The 26,539-nt window shown below is 29.7% G+C and overlaps 5 protein-coding genes across 5 annotated transcripts; 1 reads left to right on the forward strand and 4 right to left on the reverse strand.

The window, feature by feature from the left end:
• Positions 1-446: 446 nt before the first annotated feature.
• AK88_02685 (uncharacterized protein) lies at positions 447-2,822 on the forward strand (the record flags this gene model as incomplete). The annotated part of the gene is made up of 1 exon (XM_012480310.1): positions 447-2,822. One exon carries the CDS (start codon positions 447-449, stop codon positions 2,820-2,822), a length of 2,376 nt encoding a protein of 791 aa, XP_012335733.1.
• Positions 2,823-3,624: 802 nt separating this feature from the next.
• Positions 3,625-8,571, reverse strand: AK88_02686 (uncharacterized protein; the record flags this gene model as incomplete). The annotated part of the gene is made up of 1 exon (XM_012480311.1): positions 3,625-8,571. The coding sequence occupies one exon, from the start codon at positions 8,569-8,571 to the stop codon at positions 3,625-3,627; it is 4,947 nt and encodes a 1,648-aa protein (XP_012335734.1).
• Positions 8,572-16,141: 7,570 nt separating this feature from the next.
• On the reverse strand, positions 16,142-17,806 carry AK88_02687 (serine/threonine protein kinase; the record flags this gene model as incomplete). The annotated part of the gene is made up of 1 exon (XM_012480312.1): positions 16,142-17,806. One exon carries the CDS (start codon positions 17,804-17,806, stop codon positions 16,142-16,144), a length of 1,665 nt encoding a protein of 554 aa, XP_012335735.1.
• An 855-nt stretch (positions 17,807-18,661) lies between these two features.
• Positions 18,662-20,431, reverse strand: AK88_02688 (uncharacterized protein; the record flags this gene model as incomplete). Its single annotated transcript, XM_012480313.1, has 3 exons — positions 18,662-19,832; positions 19,976-20,129; positions 20,302-20,431. 3 exons carry the CDS (start codon positions 20,429-20,431, stop codon positions 18,662-18,664), a joined length of 1,455 nt encoding a protein of 484 aa, XP_012335736.1.
• A 598-nt stretch (positions 20,432-21,029) lies between these two features.
• AK88_02689 (uncharacterized protein) lies at positions 21,030-26,522 on the reverse strand (the record flags this gene model as incomplete). Its single annotated transcript, XM_012480314.1, has 16 exons — positions 21,030-21,130; positions 21,263-21,441; positions 21,776-23,161; positions 23,541-23,677; positions 23,840-23,973; positions 24,118-24,171; positions 24,349-24,423; positions 24,554-24,681; positions 24,783-24,837; positions 24,944-25,030; positions 25,165-25,227; positions 25,379-25,435; positions 25,534-25,643; positions 25,793-26,077; positions 26,243-26,356; positions 26,497-26,522. The coding sequence occupies 16 exons, from the start codon at positions 26,520-26,522 to the stop codon at positions 21,030-21,032; spliced, it is 2,991 nt and encodes a 996-aa protein (XP_012335737.1).
• Between the last annotated feature and the right edge of the window lie 17 nt (positions 26,523-26,539).

The raw sequence follows: 26,539 nt of genomic DNA on the forward strand, positions 1-26,539 counted from the left end.
TTTTTTTTTTTTTTTTTTTTTTTTTTTTTTCCTTTTGTTCCCTCTGCGTTTCCCCCTTTTGTTTACTTCTTTTTTTTTTGCGCATCTTGAAGCAATCGGCGTCAGAATATGTTCCTCTTCATGGGCAAAAAAAGGATACGTACAAATGTATCGTCGAGATAACCGCAATTGTTAAACATGTGCAGCGCTGTGTGATCAGGTCCCCTCCCCCCCGCACAGCGATACAGAAACGAACAACGAACCTGATAGAGGGGCGACCCCAAAGGGAACAAAGTAATATCTAACCAAGGGACACTCGTTCGCGGGGGTTAAAAAAAGGTCAGCCGTGCCTGCGCAGGAAATGTATTATGAAAGATACCTAAATAAAGAGAAGCAAACAAAACAGTGACAAGTGAAAGTTTTGAATCAAAGAGGCAACACCTACCTGGTGTGCCAAAGATTGAAACATGAAGGAACTCATAGGGAGCGTGCTCCAGCTGATCGACCCAGATGAAGAAACGGAGACCTACTTGAGGGAAAGGATAAATGACGAAAAGAACATAATTAATAAGAAGGGGGTAGATTACTTATACGACTTGGTCTCTACCTTCTCAGATAAAAAAATAAAGAAGAGCACCGTTGTAGATATTTTTAACAAATATATGAAAAGAGAAAATGGAGTAGGGACTGATGAGAGCAAAAATGCGGATGGTCAAAAACTCACCGAAATGGTGAACTTGAAGGAGTACTGGAAAAAAAATGATGTGGTAGGATATTATGATCCGTTTTTAGGGATACAGGAAAAACAAGTTAATTACAATACGAGCATACCTATCAGTGAAAGCATAAGAATAAGTAAAGAAAAAGAAAAACAAAGACAGAAACAACTGAACTTGTTTAAAGAATGGGTAAAAAATAAAATTAAAATTCCATCCCCTGTACGGGTGCACAATTTGTTACACTGTTCTGATTCAAGTAAAAACAAAACGAAAATTGAAAAAATGTATGACATTCGAATAGAAAATTTTACCCTAAGCATTGGACAAAGAAGTTTACTAACGGATACGACTCTAAAAATAAATGTCATGAATAAATATGGACTGATAGGAAAAAATGGAATTGGGAAAAGTACCCTCTTGGCAAAGCTAGCTAGATACGAAATTGAAGAAATTAAAAAAGATATATCCATAGCGTGTATTGAACAGGATTTATTTCTTGAAGATGTGACTGTTCTGGAGTGTGTTCTAATGGTCGACAAACTAAGACATGATCTGTTGACAGAATTGGAACGACTGGAATTAAAAAAGACCAAGTCGGCTCTCGGTGACGGGGGTCCAAACGGAGAAACTAAGCAAGGGGGTGCGAAGCAGAAACGCGAAGAGCAGAAGGTGGATGGAAAGGGCGAAGAGGACGAAAAAGACATCGACCTAAAGATACTAAACATTTATGAAAAACTGAACAGCATTAACTACTTAGAAGCGGAAAAGGAAGCCAGCAAAATTTTGTGCGGGCTAGGTTTTGACTCAAATTTACAAAAGAAAAAAGTCAACTCCCTTAGCGGAGGAATGAGAATGAGACTCTGTCTAAGCCGTATTCTCTTCAGCAACAATGATATAATATTGTTAGATGAACCGACGAACCATCTGGATATCTACACCATACAATTCTTAATAGATTATATAAAAAAATTAAATAAGACGTGCATTATTGTTTCCCATGATAGGGATTTTCTAAATGAAGTTTGCACCGATATTATTCATTTTCATCAGAAGCAGTTAACTTATTATTCTGGAAATTATGACCAGTTTGAAAAAACTAGAGTAGAACATCTACTGCAACAACAGAGAGAACATGATTCCATCGAAATGAAGAAAAAACACGTACAGAAATTTATAGACAGATTTAGATGCAACTCCAAAAGAGCAGCTTTGGTCCAAAGCAGAATAAAACTTTTAAACAAATTACCTGTAGTAAATTTAGAAAAGGAAGAAACTCCATTCAGCTTTTCCTTTTTGGAACCTTTTTACACATCCAACGTGCTCATACGGCTCAAAAATATTTCCTTTAAAAATGAAATGTTTAAAAATTTACAAATAAAAAAAAACACAAATATTATTATAGCAGACACTGTGGAAGACACCAACGGAAAAATTAATGGGAAGTCAAACAACGGTGCCAAAGGGGAAGATGAAACTACAACACGTAGTGATGATTATCAGTTTAAACATGAATTTTTATTTAAAAATGCTACCTTCGAAGTAGACATGGACTCTAGAATTGCCATATGTGGAGTTAATGGAAGTGGAAAAACGACATTAATTAAAATTATTTTAAACCTAATAGATACTTTCGAGGGGGACTTACATGTGAGCAATAAGGCCAATATCGGTTACTACTCCCAGTATCATGTAGACAGCTTAAATCCCATCTTTAACTCCATTCAGCAGCTGCAGTACAATTATTCCAACAAGAATATAAAAGAAGAAGAAGCTATAAAATACTTCAACAAATTTAACATTCCTACGAACGTTTTATACGAACCAATTTATGTCCTTTCTGGAGGACAGAAAAGCAAATTGGCACTAGCCATTTTGGCTTATAAAAATCCAAATATATTAATTCTTGATGAACCGTCCAATCACCTTGACATTGAATCCGTCCAAGCTTTAATTGTAGCCTTAAATCTTTACAAGGGAGGACTCATTATTATTAGTCACGACACATATTTGATAAAGCATGTAGCAGATGAAATATATCACATAAACAACCTGACCAAGGAATTGATTAAAATTGACTATGACTTTGATAAATATGCCAAGTTACTCCTCGACAATAAAATATAGTGCATTTGTTTTAAGTTTTTTTTATCGTGCCCATTTTCTGCAATACGCATGGTTGTACATGTTATAATGTGCAATGTGTTCATGGGCTTATGTGACCAAATTGGATCACCACTCTTCACATTTCTTTTTTTTTTATCAAAATAAACACTGTAATTAACAATTTAAACGAAATTATCGAATTAGTCTCAGGGTGGTGAGGCAAAAGTCATACGGAAAAAAAATAAAATAAAACACGAAGAAATTTTTATGCAGGTTGAAAATAAGACACAAGGCAAACAAGTCCACATTTAAATATGCGCATCCGTGCGAAAGTATTCATACGTAAATGTGTCACTACGGTGAAAAAAAAAAACTGATACAACTTTAAAATTTTACACGAATTTAGGGCGAAGCGGAGCAAAATTGGTAAACCACCGGAGCCTCACCAATTTGTCTCTTAATAAAAACATGAAAAAGTAAAAATAAAATGCAGTCAAAAAAAAAAAAAAAAAATGATTTATTAACTGATCGTGGTGATATTCAACGAGTTAACAAATGGGATCGATATATATCTGTCCATTGACATTTAGTGTGCACACAAAAAAAAAAAAAAAAACGGCACACAATCGAATGTTAAAAAAGCAGCAACAGTGAGTACCCTGTGAGAAGTTATCTAAAAGTGTAGATCCCCTACATGATACGATAAAACATAAAATAGGGAACCTCCCAAAGTATGAACTTTATATCACGTCATGCTTAGGTCTCAGTTTTATGCTGCTATTTTCACATCATTTTTGATGTTCCCTCGTTTGATGACCATTAATTAGTGTTCACTGCAATACTGTCTAATTTCATCATAATCTACGGAGCACTTGTCCCTAATTTCTTTATCGCTGGAAAATTTAAGGAGAAAGTACTCCCTTATTTTATTTACGTCATTGGCAAAATTGTCAAATATGCGGAAGTTGCTTTTGGACATTTCTTCGTCGCAGCTTTTAAAGTCCAGATAATTGCTGTCATTCAAGGGCGAGTTCACGTTACTCCTAAAATAATCGATAACATACTGAAAGAACCCTTTCCTTTTTATCTCAACGAAATTTGACACATTAATGAAATTCTCCTTTTTGTGTAATTTTCTCATCCTAAATGTGTCATTGCGCAAAGTTCTCTGTTTTTGTTGCTTTTTCTTAACCAACCGAGAATTCGCTGCCAGTTGCACACTTGACAATTTCGCAGGTGTCTTGCGGGAATAATTGCACATGTATGAGTTCACATTGTCAACTTGGTCGCTTTTGCTAGAAGACTCTTGAACTTCTTTATATTCCTTAAAAATTGCCTTTTTGGAGTTTTTTAAAATATCGTTCATTTTATTCAAAATTATTTTGGGGCAATTAATTAATTCATCGAATATTTTTATAATTTTGTATTTTTTGTCAAAGCACTCCATTCCAGAGGTTAGCTGATCCGTTATGGACGCATATTCTTGGTCGAACGTAAATATGGTGTTATTTATGATATAATACTCCTTCATGGATTCTAGCTTTTTCACCATATCAGACATTCCAATGTTCATCAGTTGGAATATCACATATTTTACAAAGGTGCATATATGTGCCTCCAGTTTTTCAACATCCTTGTCAAAACTCTCAATAACAAAAAGCAATCCACTTAATCCATTGCGCGTGAAGAATGGTTTTACTTCAACCATGTAACCATCATTATATCTTAGTTTAGAAACTTTAACAAAGTCGGATGATATTAAATCCACGATAATGTTAATTAAAACGTCGCTTAACATACTTTCTGATTCAATTGTGTAGGACACTATTATTGAGCTGCTCCCATTTTGAGACATATGGGGGATATTTATTTCGACATCTTCATTATGAACTAACTTGCTCGTGTAGTACGTGGACTCGCTTCGTCTTACAACTCCATTGGTCACTTTCTTTATGAATGACTCCGACAGGTTAACTAAGTATTCTATCCCTACCCCGTTGTGAGATATTTGAATGGAATCTGCTACAAACGCCTGTTCTCCGAGCTTTTTTTTCGCGTGTAGACTGTTATCTCTTTTGTCCCACTGTGAAGCACTGCCTTTATTATTCGCCTGGGCGTAAAGCATCAGACTCGATCTGTGTCCACCCCCATTGTCAGCATTCTGGTTAGTGTAGCTACTTGCATTTTCGTTATCCTTTTCCGTCGTCATTGCAATATTTCCATATATAAATATGCTAACATAATTTCTATGAAAAAAATCAACTACATATTTGGTGTAATCCTTATATGAGGGATAAAAAAAGTATGCGCTTAAAAGGTCATCCATTTCTTTGTCCGTTGGCTCATATTGGTTAAATAGGGAATGCATAATTTTTAACGAATTTGCTGCTCCCAATTTTCTGCTACTTCTGACGTACATATTTAACTCATCATAAGCATCGGCAAATTCTTCTTTGGAGGGAGTTTCTGTCACTGATAACAGGTCCCCTAGTTTGCTAAACAATTCTGCGAAATAATAGCTGTTAGTGTCCACGTGTACAGTGTACGATTCTGTGTTCTGCTTGATATGCACATTTACCGAACAGCTAGCATAATCAGTGAGGAAAAGTTTTATTTTTTTCCTCAAAATTATAATGTGTATACGGGAAAAGATAGCTTCATAAAAAGTAAACTTTTCAGAAGGGAAATAAAAAATGAAATCTGCTTTCACTTTTGAAGCATCTGTTAGACCTTTTTTAAAATAAACATTGTACCCGTAGGATGATTTAATCAAACAAGGCATGCTATACAAAACGCTAGCTCTGAACTCATTCTTATTTTGCTCAGACACAAACATTGGTTTAGTGTCTGAAAATTCAAAGTTTTCTCGATTGCTGTATGGGACACAGAAAAATGGTTCTTCATGTAAAACGTTGTTATGGTCAAAGTTGTTGAAAGGGCAAACTTGTATTTCTGGAAGTGCAATATTTACATCGTTTGTAACCCCCCCTTCACCAACCAAATATGGATTTTCCCCCAAAGCATACGTTATAGTAGTGTTCGGAATTTGACTCTGGTTTGTTAGGCTGAATGCATCTACAACGTTTATAATATTTAAATTATCATTTCTAATTAGAGATCCCACCAAACTTGTTATTTTAATGTGATTGCGAAAGTCATTTTTATGCTTGTCTTCAATTAAACTATGAATGGTTAAAAGGGACGATGGGTCATCACCGTAAACCAGTAGTCTGTTCGAATAAATTACTAAATCGTTAAGGCTTACATTAACATTATCACTGTTAAAATTCAAATCAGTGACCAATGCCTTCTCCCTGTAATAGTCAAGCAGGTATTTACTTATACCTTTATCTAAACTATCAGGATCAAATAATTTGCTTATTTCGTTAACGAACACGTTGCATATGTGTATCAAATGAGCGAGGTTACTTTTGCCCTTTTGTGTTAATTTTAGAAATATTCCGAAATTGAAGTAATATTTATTACATATACTCGTAACTTCCAAATCATAGACATATTTATTTTCCACAGATATTTTATAATAAAATCCGTTCCTTCTGAAATCAGAAAATATTTCACGTAAAAATGTCATTGATCCAAACTCTTCAATTTTTTTACACAACTCAGCATTAGTTCTGGAGCTCCAGTATAGGTAAAGTTGATCCCCCCAGTCTTCTGTTTTTTTGATTTCAATATACCTGCTATTCTGGTTTAAATCAAGCGAGTAATGAAGCTCATTCATAGATTGGACAAAGGCAGCTTCCTTTTCATTTCGCCTCTGCATGTAGATGAAATTTGCATCATTGTAACTGTCTTTTTTCCCATTAAAATGTACCCTTTCTGATTCCATACGATTAATTTGTTTCTCTATAATATCCCTATCAATGGGGTAGCTCTCATTTTTTATCTTTCCAAATATGTGGACAACCATATTTTCAACATCTTTCATGTTGTAGTGATCTGCAGTATTTACCTTGTTTCCTAGCAGTATTGTCAGTGACATATTTCTTGGCTGATAACATTTTTTATGGAATTCAGTCAAAATGTTTTTTATGCTTAGCCTATTCTTTAAAACGTTTTCGCACAAGGTGGTGTAGTTTCCATTGACGAAAAACTTCGAATACTTAAAATCTGTGATGTACTGACTAGCAATTTTCAGGCAAGATTCAAGATTATTTTCTATAGAAATGTATTTATTATTAATTTCTTTAACTTCATTTTGTATATGCTCTTCATTAAATACAGGGTAAAACAAATTTTGTGCAAATAAATTAAGCAAATGGTAAATGTCTTCAGAATGGGCAGTTGCATAGTAACTAGTAAAGGATTCACTAGTATTGCTGTTATATTTTGATGAATACTTTCCCAATTCGCTTAATAGGGTTGTGTTTCTTTTTTCAGATTTATAAAAAATAGCATGCTGCAATAAGTTAGAAATTCCTGGAACTTCATCGAAATCGTCATACCCTCCGCAGTCAACCGATATGGACAATCCCCCTCTTGAGGAATATTTATTTATTATTCCTAATACTTTAAAGTCATTACTTTTCAACTTGAAGTATTCATATTCGTTTCTGTCTTTGTTACCTTTTCTTAAAGTTATCTTTTCGGAAAAGACATTTTCATTGTTTTTGTTTATTTTGTTTAAAATTTCATTTTCGTCATATTCAGGAAAGCCATGATTTAAATTACCGTATGCGCTTTCATTGAATTGCACTGGTTTTATATTTTTCAGCATGTCTTGTTGGGAATTCGCAACGTGCGTACCGAAATGTTCTCCTGAATACCTGCTACTATGATCTTCAGAATGGGGTATACTCTCAGTGTTTGTATTTTTTATCTGTTCATTATTTAGTGAAACTTTCACACCATGCTGATCACTATTGGAATTTTCAGGATTAGTTATTTGTTTGCCATGTTCTCTTTTGGAGGCATTCTTTAATAAGTCTTTTTTTGCATTCTGATTCTCTTCCAAATTGGCACTTTTGAGTTCATTTTGTTTTCTAGCTAACCCTTCAGATTTTTTATCTAACCTGTTATTGGCCAAATTTGTGAGCTCATTCGATTCAATACCTTTATCAATGGTGTCTTTCGATATTTTACTGTTTTCATTGTTTGTTTGTCCGCTATCTAACCTTTTCGCGTCATTAGCTTCTTCATTACGATTTTTAATGTTTACATCTTTTTGCAGAGACTCGGATTTTTCTATATTCATGTCACCTGTTTTTTGTACGTAGTTATTTATATTTTTGGATTCCCTAATTTCTACACTTTGTTTTCCACTGCTATTTGTTAAATCATGATTATTAGTAAAGCTTGTGTTATCTCCCTTTTTGTTTACTTTGTCCTCAAAATTTGTACGTAACAGTTCATCATTCTTTAGTTCAACCTGTTCATTTTTAACGGACGAGTTCTTATTGCTTGTGTCATTCTTCTGTGAAGTCGCAACATCTGTTTTGTTGCTATTTGCACTTTCAGTTTCAATTACTTTTTGAGCCTTTTCACTCGGCGTGTTTTTCGATGTGTCTTCATTGGAAAAATTACGAAGGAATATGGATTCATGTTCTACATTTTTCCTTTTTTCCAAATTGTCTTTATTTTTGGCTATTGAGTCATAATTAAGCCCGAATAGTATTGCCCCTAATTCATCATCGTTTAATCCATAGTTCTTGTTGCCATTATTTAGAGCTTTTTGACAGCTTGAACATTCTTGATAGAACAGAAGTAACAACAACAAAATGTTAATAACTGAACATTTTGTAATTGCCATTATATGTTTCATTTGTATGTACACAAATTATTTGCAATTTTTTCTATGAAAAGAAAAAATTGCACACAAGGTTATATTTGCTCATTTAAGCACTACAAGGAAAAATAATGCGCGTATTTTTCAGAAAATAACATGAACAGTGCAATAAGTGAACATCTGTTTACGCTTAAATAATCTGGAATGTATATATTTCGCCCTTTATTGAAACTGCTTCAAGAAGGTTATATATACACATATAAACACAAAAATACAATAAGACAAAATGAAAAATGAATAAAAGTGCAAATAAAATGAAAATAATGATATCTACGCTTTATTTATATATTTTATTTTTTTTTTTTTTCAGTCTTAATTATTGAAAATAAAATTATGAATGTTCATACATTTTTTAAAACACGTAGACATTTTATACTTTTAAAAAATAAATAGCAATTTTCTCATTTTGGAAGCTAAATCAACATGTAATATAGAATACAGTTATATCGTATATAGCGTATAAAAAAGCCATATGTATATATATGGAAATGTGTATTTTACGAAATGAGCGAGAAAAATAAAAAACATCATATTAATATTTCACTTTTCTATACCCAAATGCACACACAAAAAATGGCTAGCTGTAATACTATTATACCTTTTTCAATAAATAATTTTTTTTTTTTTATGAATCGTTCATGTATATTTTAAAAATGTGTACAGAACAGTTTAAAGCTAGTTAACGTTTTTGGAATGTCACACATCCTTTTTATTTATGTAATCATAATGTCTATAGCTATACAGCTATAATGTATGTAAAAAAGAAAAAAAAAAAAAAAAATGACGTTTAAGTTTGGCGTGTCAGCTGAAGGAAGCGTTAAACAATAACCTTCACAAATGTGAAAATGTCAAAATCGAAAATATTGATTATTTTCTCATTGTTCTCACCAGTGTTCACATTTGTCGATATGGGTTTTGTTTCTTTTTTGCAGTTAACTGATACACATGTGAATATCGTTTTTTTTAGACTGCATTTTTTTTTATGACGTTATTTTAAAAATGAAAGCACTTCATGCTTAAGTATTTATAAGTTACCTTAGTGTAGTGGGATACATGGTTTCTTATGAACAAAAATAATACGGATGAAATTTTCATGAAGAAAATTAGTGAAAATTTATATGCTACATTAAAATTGCAAATTCCTAAATGATACCGTGTTCATATGTAGCATTTTGGGGGGTAATTAAGAAAATTTAAAGTAGAACAGACCATTTCCTGTATTCATTTTATAAAACTATATTTTTCCTATACAATTTAACAACTTTTTTTTAGTGTTTAACAGAGAAGTGTGTTTTTTCATTTTATGAAACTGAATGGAGATTTCTCTACGCTTCTTTGTATAAAGCTTCCTCATTTCAGTGTTCTATTCCATTAAGCAGACACATCAAAAAATACTTTGTTCCTAACCTTTATTTAAAAAAAAAAATCCACGTATATATGTAAAACAAAAGAATTTAACAGATCACGTCCTGCTACATGTTATATTTCTTTATTATTTGTTGAATCCATGGGTTCATTCTCTTATGTCATATGGCTAATGTTTATTTTTTCTCAGATGTTTTTAATTTTTTTCAGTCACAGCATGAGATAAAATAATGTTTATTTTTTCTCAGATGTTTTTAATTTTTTTCAGTCACAGCATGAGATAAAAAAAAACATACGTTTTATCATTTAAGAAGGAACTCCTAAGTTTTCTTGTGAAATTTCATTGAGGTATCATTTTCGCTGATTATTGCACATCTATGGGCAAAAAATATTTATTCAAAAATTTAGAAAAGTAGTGAAATTAATACAAGCATGAATCCGCTTGGTTATTTTTTTGTCTAATAAATAATTTATTGATACACAAAGGTACACTTATTTTCTGTGAAAATGGTTCTAAGATTGATAAGACATGTGTTTTTCACACCAAACACAATAAAAAGATTGTAATTACGTTTTTCATGATGCAACAAAGAGACATAGGTGCAATGGACTGGTTTAAAAAAATGGGGTTATACGGTCATGCTATGTATTTATAAAATCTTAAAGTGTCACGTCTGGGATATGCCAAATGCGTAAATATGTATATATACTAAGAAAGAACTTTCTCTTGTGTATCTTTTAACAATTTATGTAGTGTTTCATTTTCATATAAAGAATTTTTTTTTATGGATGTTATAAGGAAACACAAAAATACAAATAACTAGAAAATATATAAGCTAAATTTTACTCTATTAAAGCATCTTTTACTGTTAAAACAATTAGAGATATTCTATAAATACTTAGAAGAATGGTCTAACATATATGTGATAAGCTGTGGATTCTTTTATTTATAGGCTTAAAGTCATACACATATGGATAATATCCATTTTACTTTATAAAATATGATAAATAAAGTTCTACACATTTTCTGAATGTTATTGCATTTTCCTATTTTAAGTGGTAAGGATATTTTAAATTCCTCTGTTCAATAGGTAAAATAAAGTGGAAGTTACTTGCAAACTACAACACAAATATTGTTTGAAAGATAAACTCTGAACTAAAGTCCTGCAAAAAATACGTTCATGCTTTTTTACACAGGGATACACATTACATGCTTATGAGTGGATCACACAAGGAAAACATAATTGGACAACTACATAAAACTTGTGATGATAAAAAAAATTGATCTGAAATCTGATAAGTGTTGTCTAAGTAACCGTCATTTATTTACGACGAATAAGTGAATAACATGTCTTAGGTCATATATATATACATTTAAGTATACGCAAGAAACATATGATGCGCACCAAATAATTATAGAAAAAGGGCATTTAAAGTTATACATTGTAATAAAAGAAAGTCATCGTAATATTCCAGAAAGATAAAGCATATAAAAATACCGAGTAAGTGTTTTTCTACCGAGTGCGATGCACAATTCATGAACTCAATATATGTAGATTCCCTAATAACCATAACTTATGTTTCTATTTCTTAAAATAATTCATAATAAAAGTAAAGACACAAATGTTTTAACTTATAAGAAAAACGTGAAACGAAATCCACATGATGATTAAAATGTGTAAGTTAAATATATAATAGATTCATGTGCTATCTTATTAAATATAATTATGCTACCTAAAAATGACAAACATTTTGAATTAACGATGAATATTATTACTATATAAGTATAATTAAACAAAATTAATATATAGAAATAATACGTAACAATTATTTAATTATTATAATTTTCGTTATTCTATTTACTGAAATAAATTTAAATTAATTAATATATTATGTTCTTAATATACCTTAATTTAATTTAATATTTTTAATTAAATGCCCAAAAGTGTCATTTTATAATTTATTAAATATATTTTATTTAATTTCTTAAAAAACATTTTTATTAATATAAAATGGTTTAATAATAATTAAAATCTTTTTAATATTTTCTTAAATTAATTAATATATAAAATTATTATTTTACACAATATATAATATAGTTAGTTAATGTTTTATTTGGAATATATTAAATTAAAATAATTAAATATTTAAAATATATATAAAAATGCTTATGATATTAAATATTATTTATTAATATTTTATTTAATATAATAATTATTTATAAAATTATTATTTAATATATAAATACATTAACATTTATATAATATATAATAATTATTATATATAGCATTTATTTTAATTGTATTAATTTAATTTATTATTATATATAATAGTATTTATTTTAATATACTATTAATTAATTCATTATTTATTTAATTTATTAATTATATTAAATTTATTTTAATGTATATAAAATATATTAATTATTTTATTATTTAAATAACTTATTAAACATTATTATAAATCCATTACAAATAAATATGTTTAATTTAATATAATTAAACAATATTAAATATTTGTAATATAAAGCGAAAAAAATATTTTTTAGTTTAAATAACATAACAATATTTTTTTACATTAAATATGTGTTTTATATTAATATTTTAATATATTTAATTTAGTACTTATTTTAATTATTTAATTTATTATTATACATATATAAATTAATTATTATATATATATATTTTTAGACATTTAATATTTTGTTTATAAATATAATTTATAATTTATGTATATAAATATAATATTTAAATTATTAAATTAGTTATAAATAAATTAAAATTATTCGTTTTAATATAGACATTGTGTTAATAAATTTAATTTTTATTATAAATATTAAATTATAAAATAAAAATTAATATTAATATATTTATTTAATTAAATAAAATATATTTTAATTATTATTAAATAATAATTTATTATATTACTTTCATAAGATGGAAATATTATAATAATTATATTATTAATATAATAAATATTATAAATAATATATATGTGTATGCTCATTATTTAGATAAATATATATTTATTCAATATATATTTTATTTAATATATAATTCAATTTATTCACATATAATATTTATATTTATTAATTGATTTATTTTATTATTTAATTTTATATTAACATTAATTTAATTAATTAATATATATAATTGTAATTTTATTTTAATTTACACATTTTTAAAATAAGTTAATTAATTTGTTATGTGTTATTTATAATTAATTTATTTAGCTATAAATATATATTTATATTATTTTATAATATGTACATTATTCTTTATAATTAATAATATTATTTTAATTATATTCAATTTAATAAGTTAAATTATCTATTATATATATATTATTGTTTAAATAATATAATTTAATATATTTTTAATTAAATATTATTATTTGACGTATTATATTTTATTAAATTATAAAATTATGGTAATATTAATAATATTATATATACTAATATTTATTATTGTTTATATTTATTAATTAATTTTAATATATATTATTAAAGTTGTTTTTTAATATATTAATAATTATTATCATTTAATAATTAATAAAATACATAATAAATTTAATATGTGTTTATAAATTTTATTGTTTAATTAAATATATTTAATTATATTATTTTATTTTAATTATTCATTAGTTTATTTAAGTTATTTAATTAATTTATTTGTTTTAACATTTTATAATTAATATTGTGTTTTAATATTTTCACTATTAATGCATTTATATGAACATTATATTGTATTTTTTAAAATAATTTTATTTAATTAGTTTATGTAAATATTGTTTATTTTATTAATTAATTATTATTTTTTTAAATAATTTATAATATAATATTATTTTAATTTCGTTTTATGTTAATATTTATTTGTTAAATTTTAGTATACATTATTATTTTTTATTTTGTTTCACAAGTCTAGTTATTTTTTACCTTATGTTTTTTACGCGTATTAATATTTTTAATGAAAATTATATTTCTTTATGGTAATTCTTGTCTTTATTTGATTACTATAGTTATTATTTGGACAAAGCATGCTTAAGTTTTTGTATGAAGCAAATTTAGAAATTTGTGCGACATTTATGTTTCATTCTTACATAAAAATATTTTTATATAAAATAACCAGTTAAATAATGAGAAAAAGTACTATATGTGGTGTTAAGACAACTATATAATTTTGTAAAGAGGGATATATAACATATTTTCAAGACTTGTTATAATTAGAAACGTAAGTGAATATGTTATATTCAGCATTTAATATAACAGTAACCTTCACATAAAAATTAGGATTGTAAGTACACATAAATTACACTTGTATACTGCAGCTTGTTTATGTATTTGGAATAAACAGTGTTATATACGTGGATAAATATTAAACTTTTGAAATTCATCATTTCAACTCTTCCCTATTTGTATTATTTTAGTGGCATTTATCAAGTAACTAATGTAAAAAATCGATTTATATATAACAAATTTTTATATATTATGTTCTTATAAATAACCACCCAGTGCGAAAGAGTTGATATGCATTGTACGCATTAAAATGCAATGGTATGAAATTTGTAAAGAGTAACTATGAATGGTAAAGGATACGTTGTTCATCATTGAAAGATTCACATCATCTTCGTTTGAGTCTCTGTCTCGAGTTTTATGACGTGTATCCTATGTAATAGTGATTTATTCGCCTTTTTGACAGTTACACATAAACATTTTATTATTAAATAATTTTCATTATGGCAGTAACCAAAAAACATATTTAGTTTAACTTCATTTCATTTGTGTTGTATGTACATTTAAAAAACCCTTACATAAATATAAAGTGGAAAGTTAAATTTCGTCTTAATATCCCCTATGAATTATTTACTTACATTCTTTGGAGTGTTGTTTTGCGTTAATTGCTTTATTATATATTGTAGAACACTTAAATGTTTAACTATACTGTCCAGAAACTTTCTAATTCATATGAATAAAGACACATTAAATTAAAAAGAAAACACAATCTCTAGTGCTGAAAAATAAATTTAAATGTAAGTCCCTGCTAGTAAGATTAAAATGAGGGAATGAACATAACGTAAACCCACAATTTAGGAAAATAAAAACTTATATAAAGATGAAAACATTCATAAGTATTTATTTATTGATTCATATTATTGTTAGCGCTATACAAGTTTCAAATTTTTGCATCACTATATTCGTGATAATGGAATTTTGTCGTACTAGGAGAACAATGTGGATAATTTTTTCAACTTACAAATTAAGTCTTTTATAAAGGAAACGTTCATCTGTGAATGTTGCATAAAAAACTATAATTGTATAAGCAAACATATAAGAATTTTTTTTTAAAGTGAAGGTTTTAGCAATAATAACTTTCTTTTGAAAAAGTTTCCGGCATGTCCTATTGCTGCATGAATAGCAATATTTTTTATTTATTATACAAACGAAAAAAAGTGCATAAGAATAAACACACTTTTACAAAAAAACCTTTACCATAATAAAAAGTTGTGAACTCTTGCATAATTAAATAAAAAGCATTTTATGTTTTACAACTACAAATGCGCATCTCACTGTTGAGAACATGTTTTGCTATTTAAATCTTGCTGAATTACCTTTACACTTGAATTTCCCACATGGGGATATAAGAATGAGAGTTTCAAATTTATATAGTTTGAATTTAATATAAACAACGTTTTGAAATACCGAGGTAGACAAAGGGTTTATGGAAATGAATGTTTGCATATTATAGATTTTTCTGTTTTTCATTGTTGATGCAGAACACGCACTATTATTTTTAAGAACAAAATGTAGAATATGAATTGAATGCTTGAAAAATTGTATTTTTCACAAGAAAAAAATGAAAAACAATGAGAAGTTCACAGTACAAATGCACAAAGTGTACACACTTTTTAAGTGTACTAAAAATTGATACTTGCTAAAAGAACAACATTAAAAAAATTTAATTTGTCTTTTTAATTTTTTTTAATGCAATGAATTTTGCTTTAAAATGCATTCTTGTTAAAAGGGTTATTTTCTATTTAAAAAGTATACCTTTTGTTCTTAAAGCTAATTCGAAAAGAAGTAACGAAGTGTAGTTATATATTAAATACAAATTTGAAGGTGTTAGGCGTTAATAAAAATTTCATAAAAAATCATGTAATTTTTCGTAGTATTTTATTGACTACTGAATCGTTGTAACCATTTTTCTGCTTCTTCTACTTCATGTTTCTCCTGTTCCAGAAATTCTTCAAGGAAGAAATTAATGGTCTCTGCAATTTTTTTCTTTAGAACTGTTGATTCGTTTTCTTCACTGTAACACAAAGTATCAAATTTAATTATATTTAACAAGTCCGTTTTCATTTTTGTTATCTTTTTACTAGTTTCTTCACACGAGTTGTTATCATTTTGTCTTTGTTTCCTTTTTTCAATTACATATTCGCGATACTTATTTATTACGTGTGTATAAATTTTTTCTGGTTCCGATATTTGTGGTAACTTAAAATTAAATGAGCAATAATTATATTTTTGAAAATAGGGATGCTGTAAAATTTCTCTGCACCCTTTTTTAAAACCCAACCTTTCTTCTGGATTAACAGCTATTAATTTTTCTATTAAATCTGCTAATTCAGATGACATTAAAGGTGGATATTTGATATCTTTTTTCTTTATTTTGTTATAAATGAACCATTCGGTAGAACCATCAAATGGGACTATTCCTGTCACTAACTGGTAGATAGTGCATCCAAGACTCCATAGATCCCGGGCTTTTCCACTACATTTATTAGTTAATGCCTCTGGGGGCATAAAATTTGCAGTTCCAACATAGTTATCGAACGTTTTTTTCATTCTATGGTTGTGTTTATTTGTATCTATTGGATATTTGCTACTTTTTAAAACATTTAAATGATCGTCATTTTCTTTCGGCACTATCTTATTATTAAATTCGTAAATTTCATTGTTCTTGAGTTCTTTAAGAATACATTTTTTGGGATTTGCGTCTTTCAATCTTTTATCGATTTGTTCATTATTACCGTTGCTATCGTTGTTATCGCTGTTATCATTCTTGTCGTTGTTATCATCATTGTCTTTATCATTATCATCTGAACACTTTCCATTCACTTCTACATCACTTAAAATGTTGCCATTTTCCGCAGAATGTTCACGTTTGAAGTTTTCTTCCTTTACATTATTGTTATTTGTTTTTTTTAATACAAATTTACGCAATTCCGTATCTTCTTGTGAGGGTTCGGGCTTCACTGTCTGCAATGGTACATTATCTAAATCTTTAGAAGTGCCAAAATCAATCAATTTGATTGTCCCATCTTTATTTATAAGAAAGTTTTCGCACTTTAAGTCTCTATGTATTACGTTATTTTTATGTATGTATTCTAACGCATGAACCATTTGAACTATTATGTTAACTGTTATAGTTTCGTCAATTCCAACACTGCGTATTTTTAAAAACTCCCATAATTCATAATCAGCATATTCGTACAATAGGTACACATTTTCTTTGTCTTTAAAAGTGTCAATTAACTTAATAACATTTGTATGCCCTGGGACATTTAACTTTGTCATGGTATGTTTCTCTGTCAAGAGAGAATTAATTATGTTCATTCTATTAACCTGTTCTTTTTTAAATATTTTAAGAGAGTAAGTTTTGGACGGATCATTCTTTAATTTCACCATGAAAACTTCACTGAAGTTACCACTTCCGATGTGCATATATATTTCAAAATCATCTTTGCGATATTTTCTATTCGTAGTATCTTTATCATCTTTTATTACTTTTTCTTCAACATCATAGATGTTTTTGTTCAGTAAAAACCCTTTTTTCATTTTTTCGCCTTTTTGTTGTTATTCGAACGTGCCTTAAATGACCATTTTTATAGATGTTTTCGATAACATAAATAGTAAGGAGTAAACTATTTAGCCTTTGTCTGACTAAAAAGAAAATCGTTTTAAACCCTGTATTTCACTAAGAAATATATAATATAACTATGCTGGCTGTTAATGCTGGTGCTTGCTTAAGCTTTCAAATGTTTCGAGTGCGTGTATAAAACGTTTTAAAACACATGATCCACGTGTTATAATCTTTTTAGCAGAATATGCTTCAAATTTTACTTTCACTAATTCAGATTTGTGAAATTACAAAAAAATAAAATAAAACGATTTATGCACATTTCATACTTTTTTTTAATGCTTTAGTGAGGAACCATAGTCGCACACTTGAAAAATTATGTACGCGAATTGAAAAACAGATAACAAAAAAGCAACAAACAAAAACAATAAAATAATAATTTCTTTTTAAATATCCTGTACATGATAACAGTAAAAATTCGCCATATAATCAAACAAACATAATTTATTAAAAAAAAAAAAAACTTAGCACAAAAAAAAAAACAAGAGAGGCATAGCATAAACTAAGTTTGCTTTCATTGTTCTTGTGCATGCTTTACGTTTTTTTCCTGGAAACTTCAAAAGGTTTCATGCTCATATCTGATTATTAAACAGGTTAAAGAAATGGTAACAAATGGCAATTATGCGCATATATATATTATATATATAATATGTACACACTACGCGTCATTTTACCTATAATATAACCTGTAGGAATTATAATTAAACTGTCTATGTATGCGTGCCGCTACACACATGCCGTTCAAAATACAGAACATTTCTCCTCGTTCATGGTCAAATGGGCCCATAGGCATTAATGTCCTCCTTTATTTGAATAAACGTGTCAAGAACCCCTAAAATTCTATCGTTTCCTTTTCCATTGGTCGTAAAAATGTTATGTAATTTCTTTATTTGCGTTAATTCTAAGTCAATGGCCTTTTTTTGTATAGCAACCCCAAATTGCTTCCACAAGTCATCATCATTAATTTTCATTTCTTGTAAATTTATTATAATGTCATATAGATGTTGGACATGCATATTGATACACTTTCTTTTTAAATGATAAAATAAATGATATAAAATCCGTCTATCTTTTATTTTTAATTTATGGATACTAGTAACAATTTCATGCATCATTGAGCTATTCACAGTGTGGTCAAGTCTTAAAAATCGGGATAATTCTAGTGCATATTCAATTACGTTTTTATTCTTTATATCATATTCTCTTAAGCATACCCAAATGCTGGTTATTCCTTGAGCTGTTATCATCATTTTATTGTTTTTTATATTCTTTACGATAAAATTGAATAAAAAGAAAAAGAAAAAAGGATCGGTTCTATTCATAATAGCATATGATTTCATGATCATGCAGATGTCTTGGCTTAAGTTCTTTCTACAGCCATGTATATCTATTTTATTCTCATCATTATCTTCGTACGTGTTTTCTAAGTTGTGTTCATGTTGTTCCATTTCGTTTCTTCCGTTCCATTCGTTAAAATAATCCTTAGCACTGTCATAATAAGCATGGTTACCTTTCACCTGAGATTCATTTTCCGCACATTCCAGGCTTTCACATTCTGTGCCCTTTTCCTTTATATTCACACTTTGACCGTTTATATAATCCCCTTCAGTTGTGTTATTTTTTGCAGCAGCATTTAACTCTTCGTCTAATGAATTTAACAATTGATATACTCTATTTTTCAGACACACCATTTCTAAAGGGGGCAATCTGTTTATCTTAGAATATGCCCATGCTATCAGTGATAATTCATGGAGGGTCATTGTTTTAATACATGCACGCAATATCTTATTTATTTCGATAAAAAGGTCGGACAAGTAAAAGTTATTTTTTGCGTAACTCCAGGCTATTAAACTAATCGACTTATTGTCGTAGTTTATAATGTTGTTTTTCAGCACATTTTCGTAAATAAATAGAAGAGATTTCGTGTGTCCCAAAATTGCGTATCTGCATACAAGACAAAAAGAGGGGCGATGAAAAAAAAAAAATAGAAGCAACGAAATGTATGTGATAGAAGAGCGAAAGCAGTGGTCTTCATAACAACGCATAGCTTTCTTTCACGTAAAAACGGAAATCTTTTTTAAGTCTACCTGTGCACAAGTGTGCTTATGTTTGTTCTAAAAATGTTTATGTTACTACATATAAAGTCATTATAACTGTTAAAAATTGGAGATAGTAAGTCAACTTTTTTCATGTGGTGAATGTACGTTAACGAGGCTATAATATCCCTTTTGCTGAATTGATCTACATGGTCAGGAAGAAATTAAAATAAATTAACACAGACAAGCACATAATAGGGAAATATGTAAGTTCTACAAGAACAGTTAACGCGTTTTTTTTAGGTGCATAATTTGCACACAGTGCACATGTCAGATTCACCCACACACCACACTTTTTTGGGCTTTTTCCAAAATACCTTTGTTGTCATTGCAAAATCTCATGAATTCATCAAAATATACGTATTTGTTCATCAAACTTGCATAATAGGTATCATGTTTCCAATTTAAAATTTTAGAATATCGCTTTACGGTCAGTAAAAAACTCATCGTCTTGATTCTGTTTCAAACGTGTCCTTTAGTGAAGCCAAAGCTGCCATTCACATTTTAATAGCCTTACATAGGGCATCTCTCATCATATCAAAGTACACCCCTATTTGTAGGCACAAATCGGGATTGCAATTCTCCCCCGCTATTTTGAGGGGAAAACGTACTTTGCTAGAAAAGCATTGATGTGTGGTATAAATTTTTTGCTTTGTAAAAAAAGTGTTTCTACCCAAGGGGGAGAATACGAAAAAAAAGAAAAAGAAAGATAGCAAAAAAAAAAAAAAATTAAGGCAAAACAAAATATAACAAAATAAGCATCAACATGCTCCTTTTTGGCTACATATAGTCCTACACGAAAAAATGAAAACTTTTGAAAAAAAACTGAAATTGTAGAGGGTGTTCAACAAAAAATGAAGCACGACGCAAAATGTGATGAAAAAAGGAACGCTACGATAAAAAAATATATATATTTGCACATGTGCATATGCATACATGTTAGCTGTTTCCAAACAGTGGTATATGTACAACGCGTTTTTTAATTTTTTCCCATTTGTTCTAATTATACAATTTTAAGTGTACATAAGGGGGGGGGATGAAAAAACTAAACATATCTTGTTTCTTCCTTGGCAGTGAGCTTAAACATGAACCCAAAAAACAGCATGATGACACATGTGGAGATGGCTATAACGTTAAAAGGCATACCTGAAGGGAGAATAAAAAGTGCATATCACATGTCACGAGGTGAGAGAGGCTGAATATGTGCAAGTGCGTGTACATGTGCACGTATGCACATTTGTGCAATATTTCTTCGTTGTTCGTTTTCCTCAAACTCACTTGTGTCTGGCAGGATTATATCTATTAAGAGCGATGGGGTATATTTGTACATAAACTCGTCACCTCCTTGTGAGATGTAATTTCTCTTTTGCACAAATATGCCGCTTCCTAGCAAAATGCCTCTATCTATGTCAAATTCAAACTCGAATGATCGGACTTGTACTTTGATTACTTCGAACCTGCTCCATGTATATTTTGCATGGGAAAGGGATGAAAAGAGGGTAATGTCGAATGTGGCACGGGTACAACATACTGCGGTGAAGCAAAACACGTGCAAAACGGAATGCTGCTACAGAGAAATGGAGTTTTAAAGGGGGGAATTCATTTTTGTATTTACTCCTAATATGTAATGTGTACTTGTGCGCAAATGTACACACGTGTCACAAGACAAGCAAAACTGCACATCACAAAATTGCACATGTTCGCTCTGTTCATGTAAAATGGACGTAACAATAAAAAGACCAGAGAGTCATTATACAAATGTGCACAAAAAAAAAGAAATCCCATTTTTACCTCATTATTATTTCACACTGTGGGGGCAAATTGTGCTTAAAATTAATGTAGTAGAAGTTTCCATTTTTGGGTATATTCTCAAGAGTGTCAAAATTGCTAAATTTAATGTTAAAATTTTTTATTGCATTATACCCGAAAAAGGTGAAATTACAATTGTCTTTCGTTTGGCTATTTTCTACAGGAGGACCCTTCCCTTGAATCATCATCGTGTGTATCAAGGGCGATAAATAGTATGGCAATTTATCAACAAATAAAAAATCGCTGTTGTTTTTTGTGTTCAAATTTTGAAATACATAGAGCAGCGAACTTTGTTTCTTTCTTATGTCCGCAGTAATCATGCTATTAACTTCTTCCTTAAGAATGCGCACATTTATGTATTCTTGTAAAATATTGGGTTTTCCATTCTGCACAATATTATATAAGTTTATATTATCATACACTAAATTGATAGTTCCATATTTTTCGAAAACAGTTGAAACGATATTTTCTTCCTTTTTTTTCACAAATATAGCAGTTCTGTCAACTATTGGACATTCATTTGGATTGTATTTACTGTTTATTAAGTCTACAACATTCACGTCTTTTTTGTTATCATGTTCTGTAATGTAGTCTACATAAAGGACTAGTAAATTTTCATTGTTGTCATGTAGCTCAAACCCTATGTTGCTCATCCGCTTTGATATTAAGTAATCAGGGCTTAGTGCATTAAATAATCCACCAAAAGTTTTACATGGGTACAGTTTTTTAAGCAGAGAAAAATGTTCTATACATATACTCTCATCAGGTAAAAATGCAAATATTTCATTTTGAACTTTGATCAAATTTTTGATTTTTATGAGATTCGTTGCCACACCTGTGATAGACCAAATGTCGTTCATTAATTGTCGCAAGATAAATATTTCATCTTTTGAAAATTCACCCTTTTCCTTTTCTTTATAATACTTGCTATCCTTTTGCCTTTCTTTCAGTTCAACTGCAAGGGTAAAGCCAAAGGGGTAATTGTCCAAATATTTGTTGTTGTAATAATTCCTGTAAACACCTCTTTTTATGTTAATCTTCAGTGACTTTACATAGTTTAGTATTTTCACCAGATTTATGGGGAGGAAATTGTCCTTATAACTTTTTCCATTAACAATTAGTTTTAGCTTCACATGTAGTAAATTATTATCTAGGGGCAGTAGATGGATGCTCTCATCTACCACGTGTGCATTTACCACGGAAATAAAGCTTAGAATGGAGAGCCAAATGCGTTTCACGCCTTTCATTGGAAAATTGTGGGGGGTTCTAGGAAGCAAAACAAAGCAAGGTATGGCTAAGCAAAACTGAACAAACAGTTTTATCCTCTTCGTATTTTTCAATTTTTCCGCCTTTGACCCACTTTCAAACCTGAAGAGCTGATAATTTGTTCTCAACTATTTTGGGCATTATTTTCCGCATATATATGCCTCAAAATTGTAATTGTGTAAAATTAAAAAAAAAAAAAAATATATATCAAAAATTTTATGTCAGTGAAATTGTTTCACTAGCACATGTGTTTATTTACAATGTGGAGAAAATTTTAACATTACAAAAAAAAAAAGAAAAAAAAAAAAAAAGGACAAATGTAGGGATAGGAAAAATAACATGTATATTTGTATCTCCCTCTTTTACGTATATTTGTGCGTTCACCCTATAGGATGTTTATGTTGCGCAATGTGCGCCAAAAAAAAAAAAAATTCAAAAAAAATTCTTAAAAATTGAAGAAGGCTACTTATGTACCCTTAACCTTCTTGTGTGTAAGAATCTTCTGACGCTTTTCCGTTTTTTCTTCTTCACATTTTTGCTTGGCCTTATATTCAAATTGTTATAGTATGCCACGGTTTCTGCTATGTCGGAAGACTTTTCTTCATTAACAACGCCAATCTGAGAAGGTGTATAAGAAAAGGTGATTTTTTTAAAACTTAATTTACAACAAGTGCTGTGGTGAGGAGATAAAAAAAAAAAAAAAAACATAATAACAAACTGTTGAAACAAAAAATAAACCAAGGGGATAAGCGAATACGCATTCTTAACACAATAATTTACCTTTTTATACAAATTTTTATTCCGTTCACTTAAGTGTTTGTCTATGTAAGGGTGGCAAAACCTGTTTTGCATTTCCATCGAATTAACCATTTTTATATAAGGGGGGTAATACCAATAATTAAACGCCAGGTGGACTGTACAGAAAAGGGAGGGGGTACATTTAGAATTCGGCACGGATGAAACGGAGTTTGAAATGGTGCAGCAGCGTGGCGCCACAGCAACTGAACATGGCAATGGCGTAGAGATATCTTCCTATTTGGTGCAAACAAATGTTATACATTTTTCATTTGAGAAGGACTTCACTTCGTGGAACCATCCACATGGCAAGTACACTGTTAAAAAGGGGAAGAGTAAAAATCGCAAAGGGGAGTCTACGTAAGTGTACGTTAAGTATACACATGTGTACGCATGTATGCATGTATGTTGGGTATGGGTTTATGTCCGGTTTATTTTTATCACGGTTATATAAAACTTATAGTTGCTACAAATGTGCTCATTTTTTTCTTTACATATGTCACCCTCGTTCACGTGGACGTCGATGTACTTTTTTCCTACTTCTGTGTTATCACTGAAAATGTCATCTTCTAAAAATGTAAAAAAAAAGAAAAACATTTTAAATGTCCATTATTTCGTGTGGTAAAAAAATGGGCACGAGTAAATGGCAAAGAAGAAAAAAAAAAAAAAAAAAAAAAAAAAAAAAAAAAATCATTTAACCACAATTCCTCGCAACTGTGTTAAGAAGGCAAAAATGATTTGGAATATCATCTCTCGTATTCGGCTTCGGTCTAAATTTCTGCTTGCGCAACTTGTAATTTAGGACATTATCTTCTAGTTTATTTAATCTGTGAAGAGGGGGGGACAAAAAAAAAAAATAAGTATGGCATTGTTAAACAGCCGTTTGCCATGTGTACCCTTTAATTTTGTTTATTCATTTTATACGTACTTTTGTTCTGCCTTATTTATAGAATTTTCTATAATTTTGTCTTCCAGAATTTTGTCTAACGGTGCAAATGGGGGGGGAGAGGGGGTAATTAAAAGGGTGCATTATTGCAGTGTAGATAAATGTATAAATTTGATCCGTAAATAAATTCTTTTTTTTGTCACCTTTTTTGTCTAAATGGTCACTCATGGCGCTAATGTGGAGGTACACCTTATCCATTTTTTTTTTGTACACATCTAAGAAGTGCGATCCTACGGGGAGGGGGGGAACACAGAACGTACTCACACGTATGTAATACACGGAGTTAAAAGCGTGCCATTTGGATGGCGATAAATGGAAGTTCACCCTTCACGATTTCTTTCCATTTACATTCCGTAACACATACCGTCACTTCTTATAAATGGGGAGTAGGTAATTAGGCCATTGCTATGAATACGGTAAATATTTCCTATCGGTGGGTTATTTTAAAATGGGGTAAATTAAAATGATGGACAAAGTAAGGGTTTGGCCCTGCTTCCAACAAATCCCTTACAAGGTTTAAGTGGCTTAGAAAACAAATTGGCATGCATATACATGTGTATATATATACATATGCATACCGTTCGTTTTCAAATGAGGAGCAAAATTGGGGCTATATATCCTAAACACTTTCTTGCCTAAATGAGGAAAGAGGTGCAAAATGTTGACAATGCGTTAAAACCCAGTAATTAAAAGGAAAGGAAGGAGATCTAGAGCATGGAGAAGTACGTATAACCTTTTAGTAGTACATATATGTTGTCGTGATAATCATGGTGTAGAAACGTTTTTAAATCTTCATCTGTGTTGTTTCCCAGCCACATATTGTACTGGTAAATTTCCAAGTTGCTAAAAGTTGCGAATAGGGGGCGGGGACACATATATGTGTATGTATATATGATCATAGGCGCGAAAGGACAAAGGGGACGACGTAAGCATTAAAGATGCTACAATGAAGCATAGGGATGAACAAACAAAATTTGGCCTAATTTCCTTACCCCATTATTTCCAGTCTCTTTGGAAGAAAATTTATCATCTGCCGAGTCAACGCGTTACAAAAGTCAGAAGGGCAATATGCATTTTCTTTTATATACTGTGTATTTAAGTAATAATCCGTATTTCCTTCCTCCAATAATGACAAAAAGTCATGAAATTTCATTTTTTTTTTCTCGCCTATCCCGAACGAATTTGAAATCTTTTGTTCTAATTCAACAGGGACATTGTCTATATGTTCCCTCAAATATTTTATGTCGATGTTGCACCTGTTTTTGATTACGCATTCACTAAAAAAAAAAAAAATGAAAATAAAAAAACTAAGTGTAGCGAGATATTTTGACAAAGTAAAAGAGCATAACTGGAGTACGTCCGAATTGACTAATTGTACACATGTGTCTTTTCTTTTGACGCAATGGAATTTATAAAAATGGGACATAAACGCCTATTAGCACCTGTTTAATAGACACGGTTTTCTTTTTAAGATGTAGTCCAGATAAAACTGCTCAGCGCTTATGTCTCCATGGATTCTGTCAATTTTGCTTATTTTATTTGTGTGGAAGCAGAACCTGCAGGTTGGCAGTTCCGTGTGGGTATGCATATGTATACGTGTGCATGTATATATATGTGCATATGTGCATATGTAAATATATATATATGCATGCTATGCGCTCGTGGTCGCATGACACAGTGTTGCAGGAAAGTTTACCCCGCGTAATCATTTTTTAAAGCCATTTTGCAATTTCCACAGG

The sequence above is a fragment of the Plasmodium fragile genome (assembly GCF_000956335.1).
Source record: "Plasmodium fragile strain nilgiri unplaced genomic scaffold supercont1.27, whole genome shotgun sequence".
In the NCBI taxonomy this organism is placed as follows: Eukaryota; Apicomplexa; class Aconoidasida; order Haemosporida; family Plasmodiidae; genus Plasmodium; species Plasmodium fragile.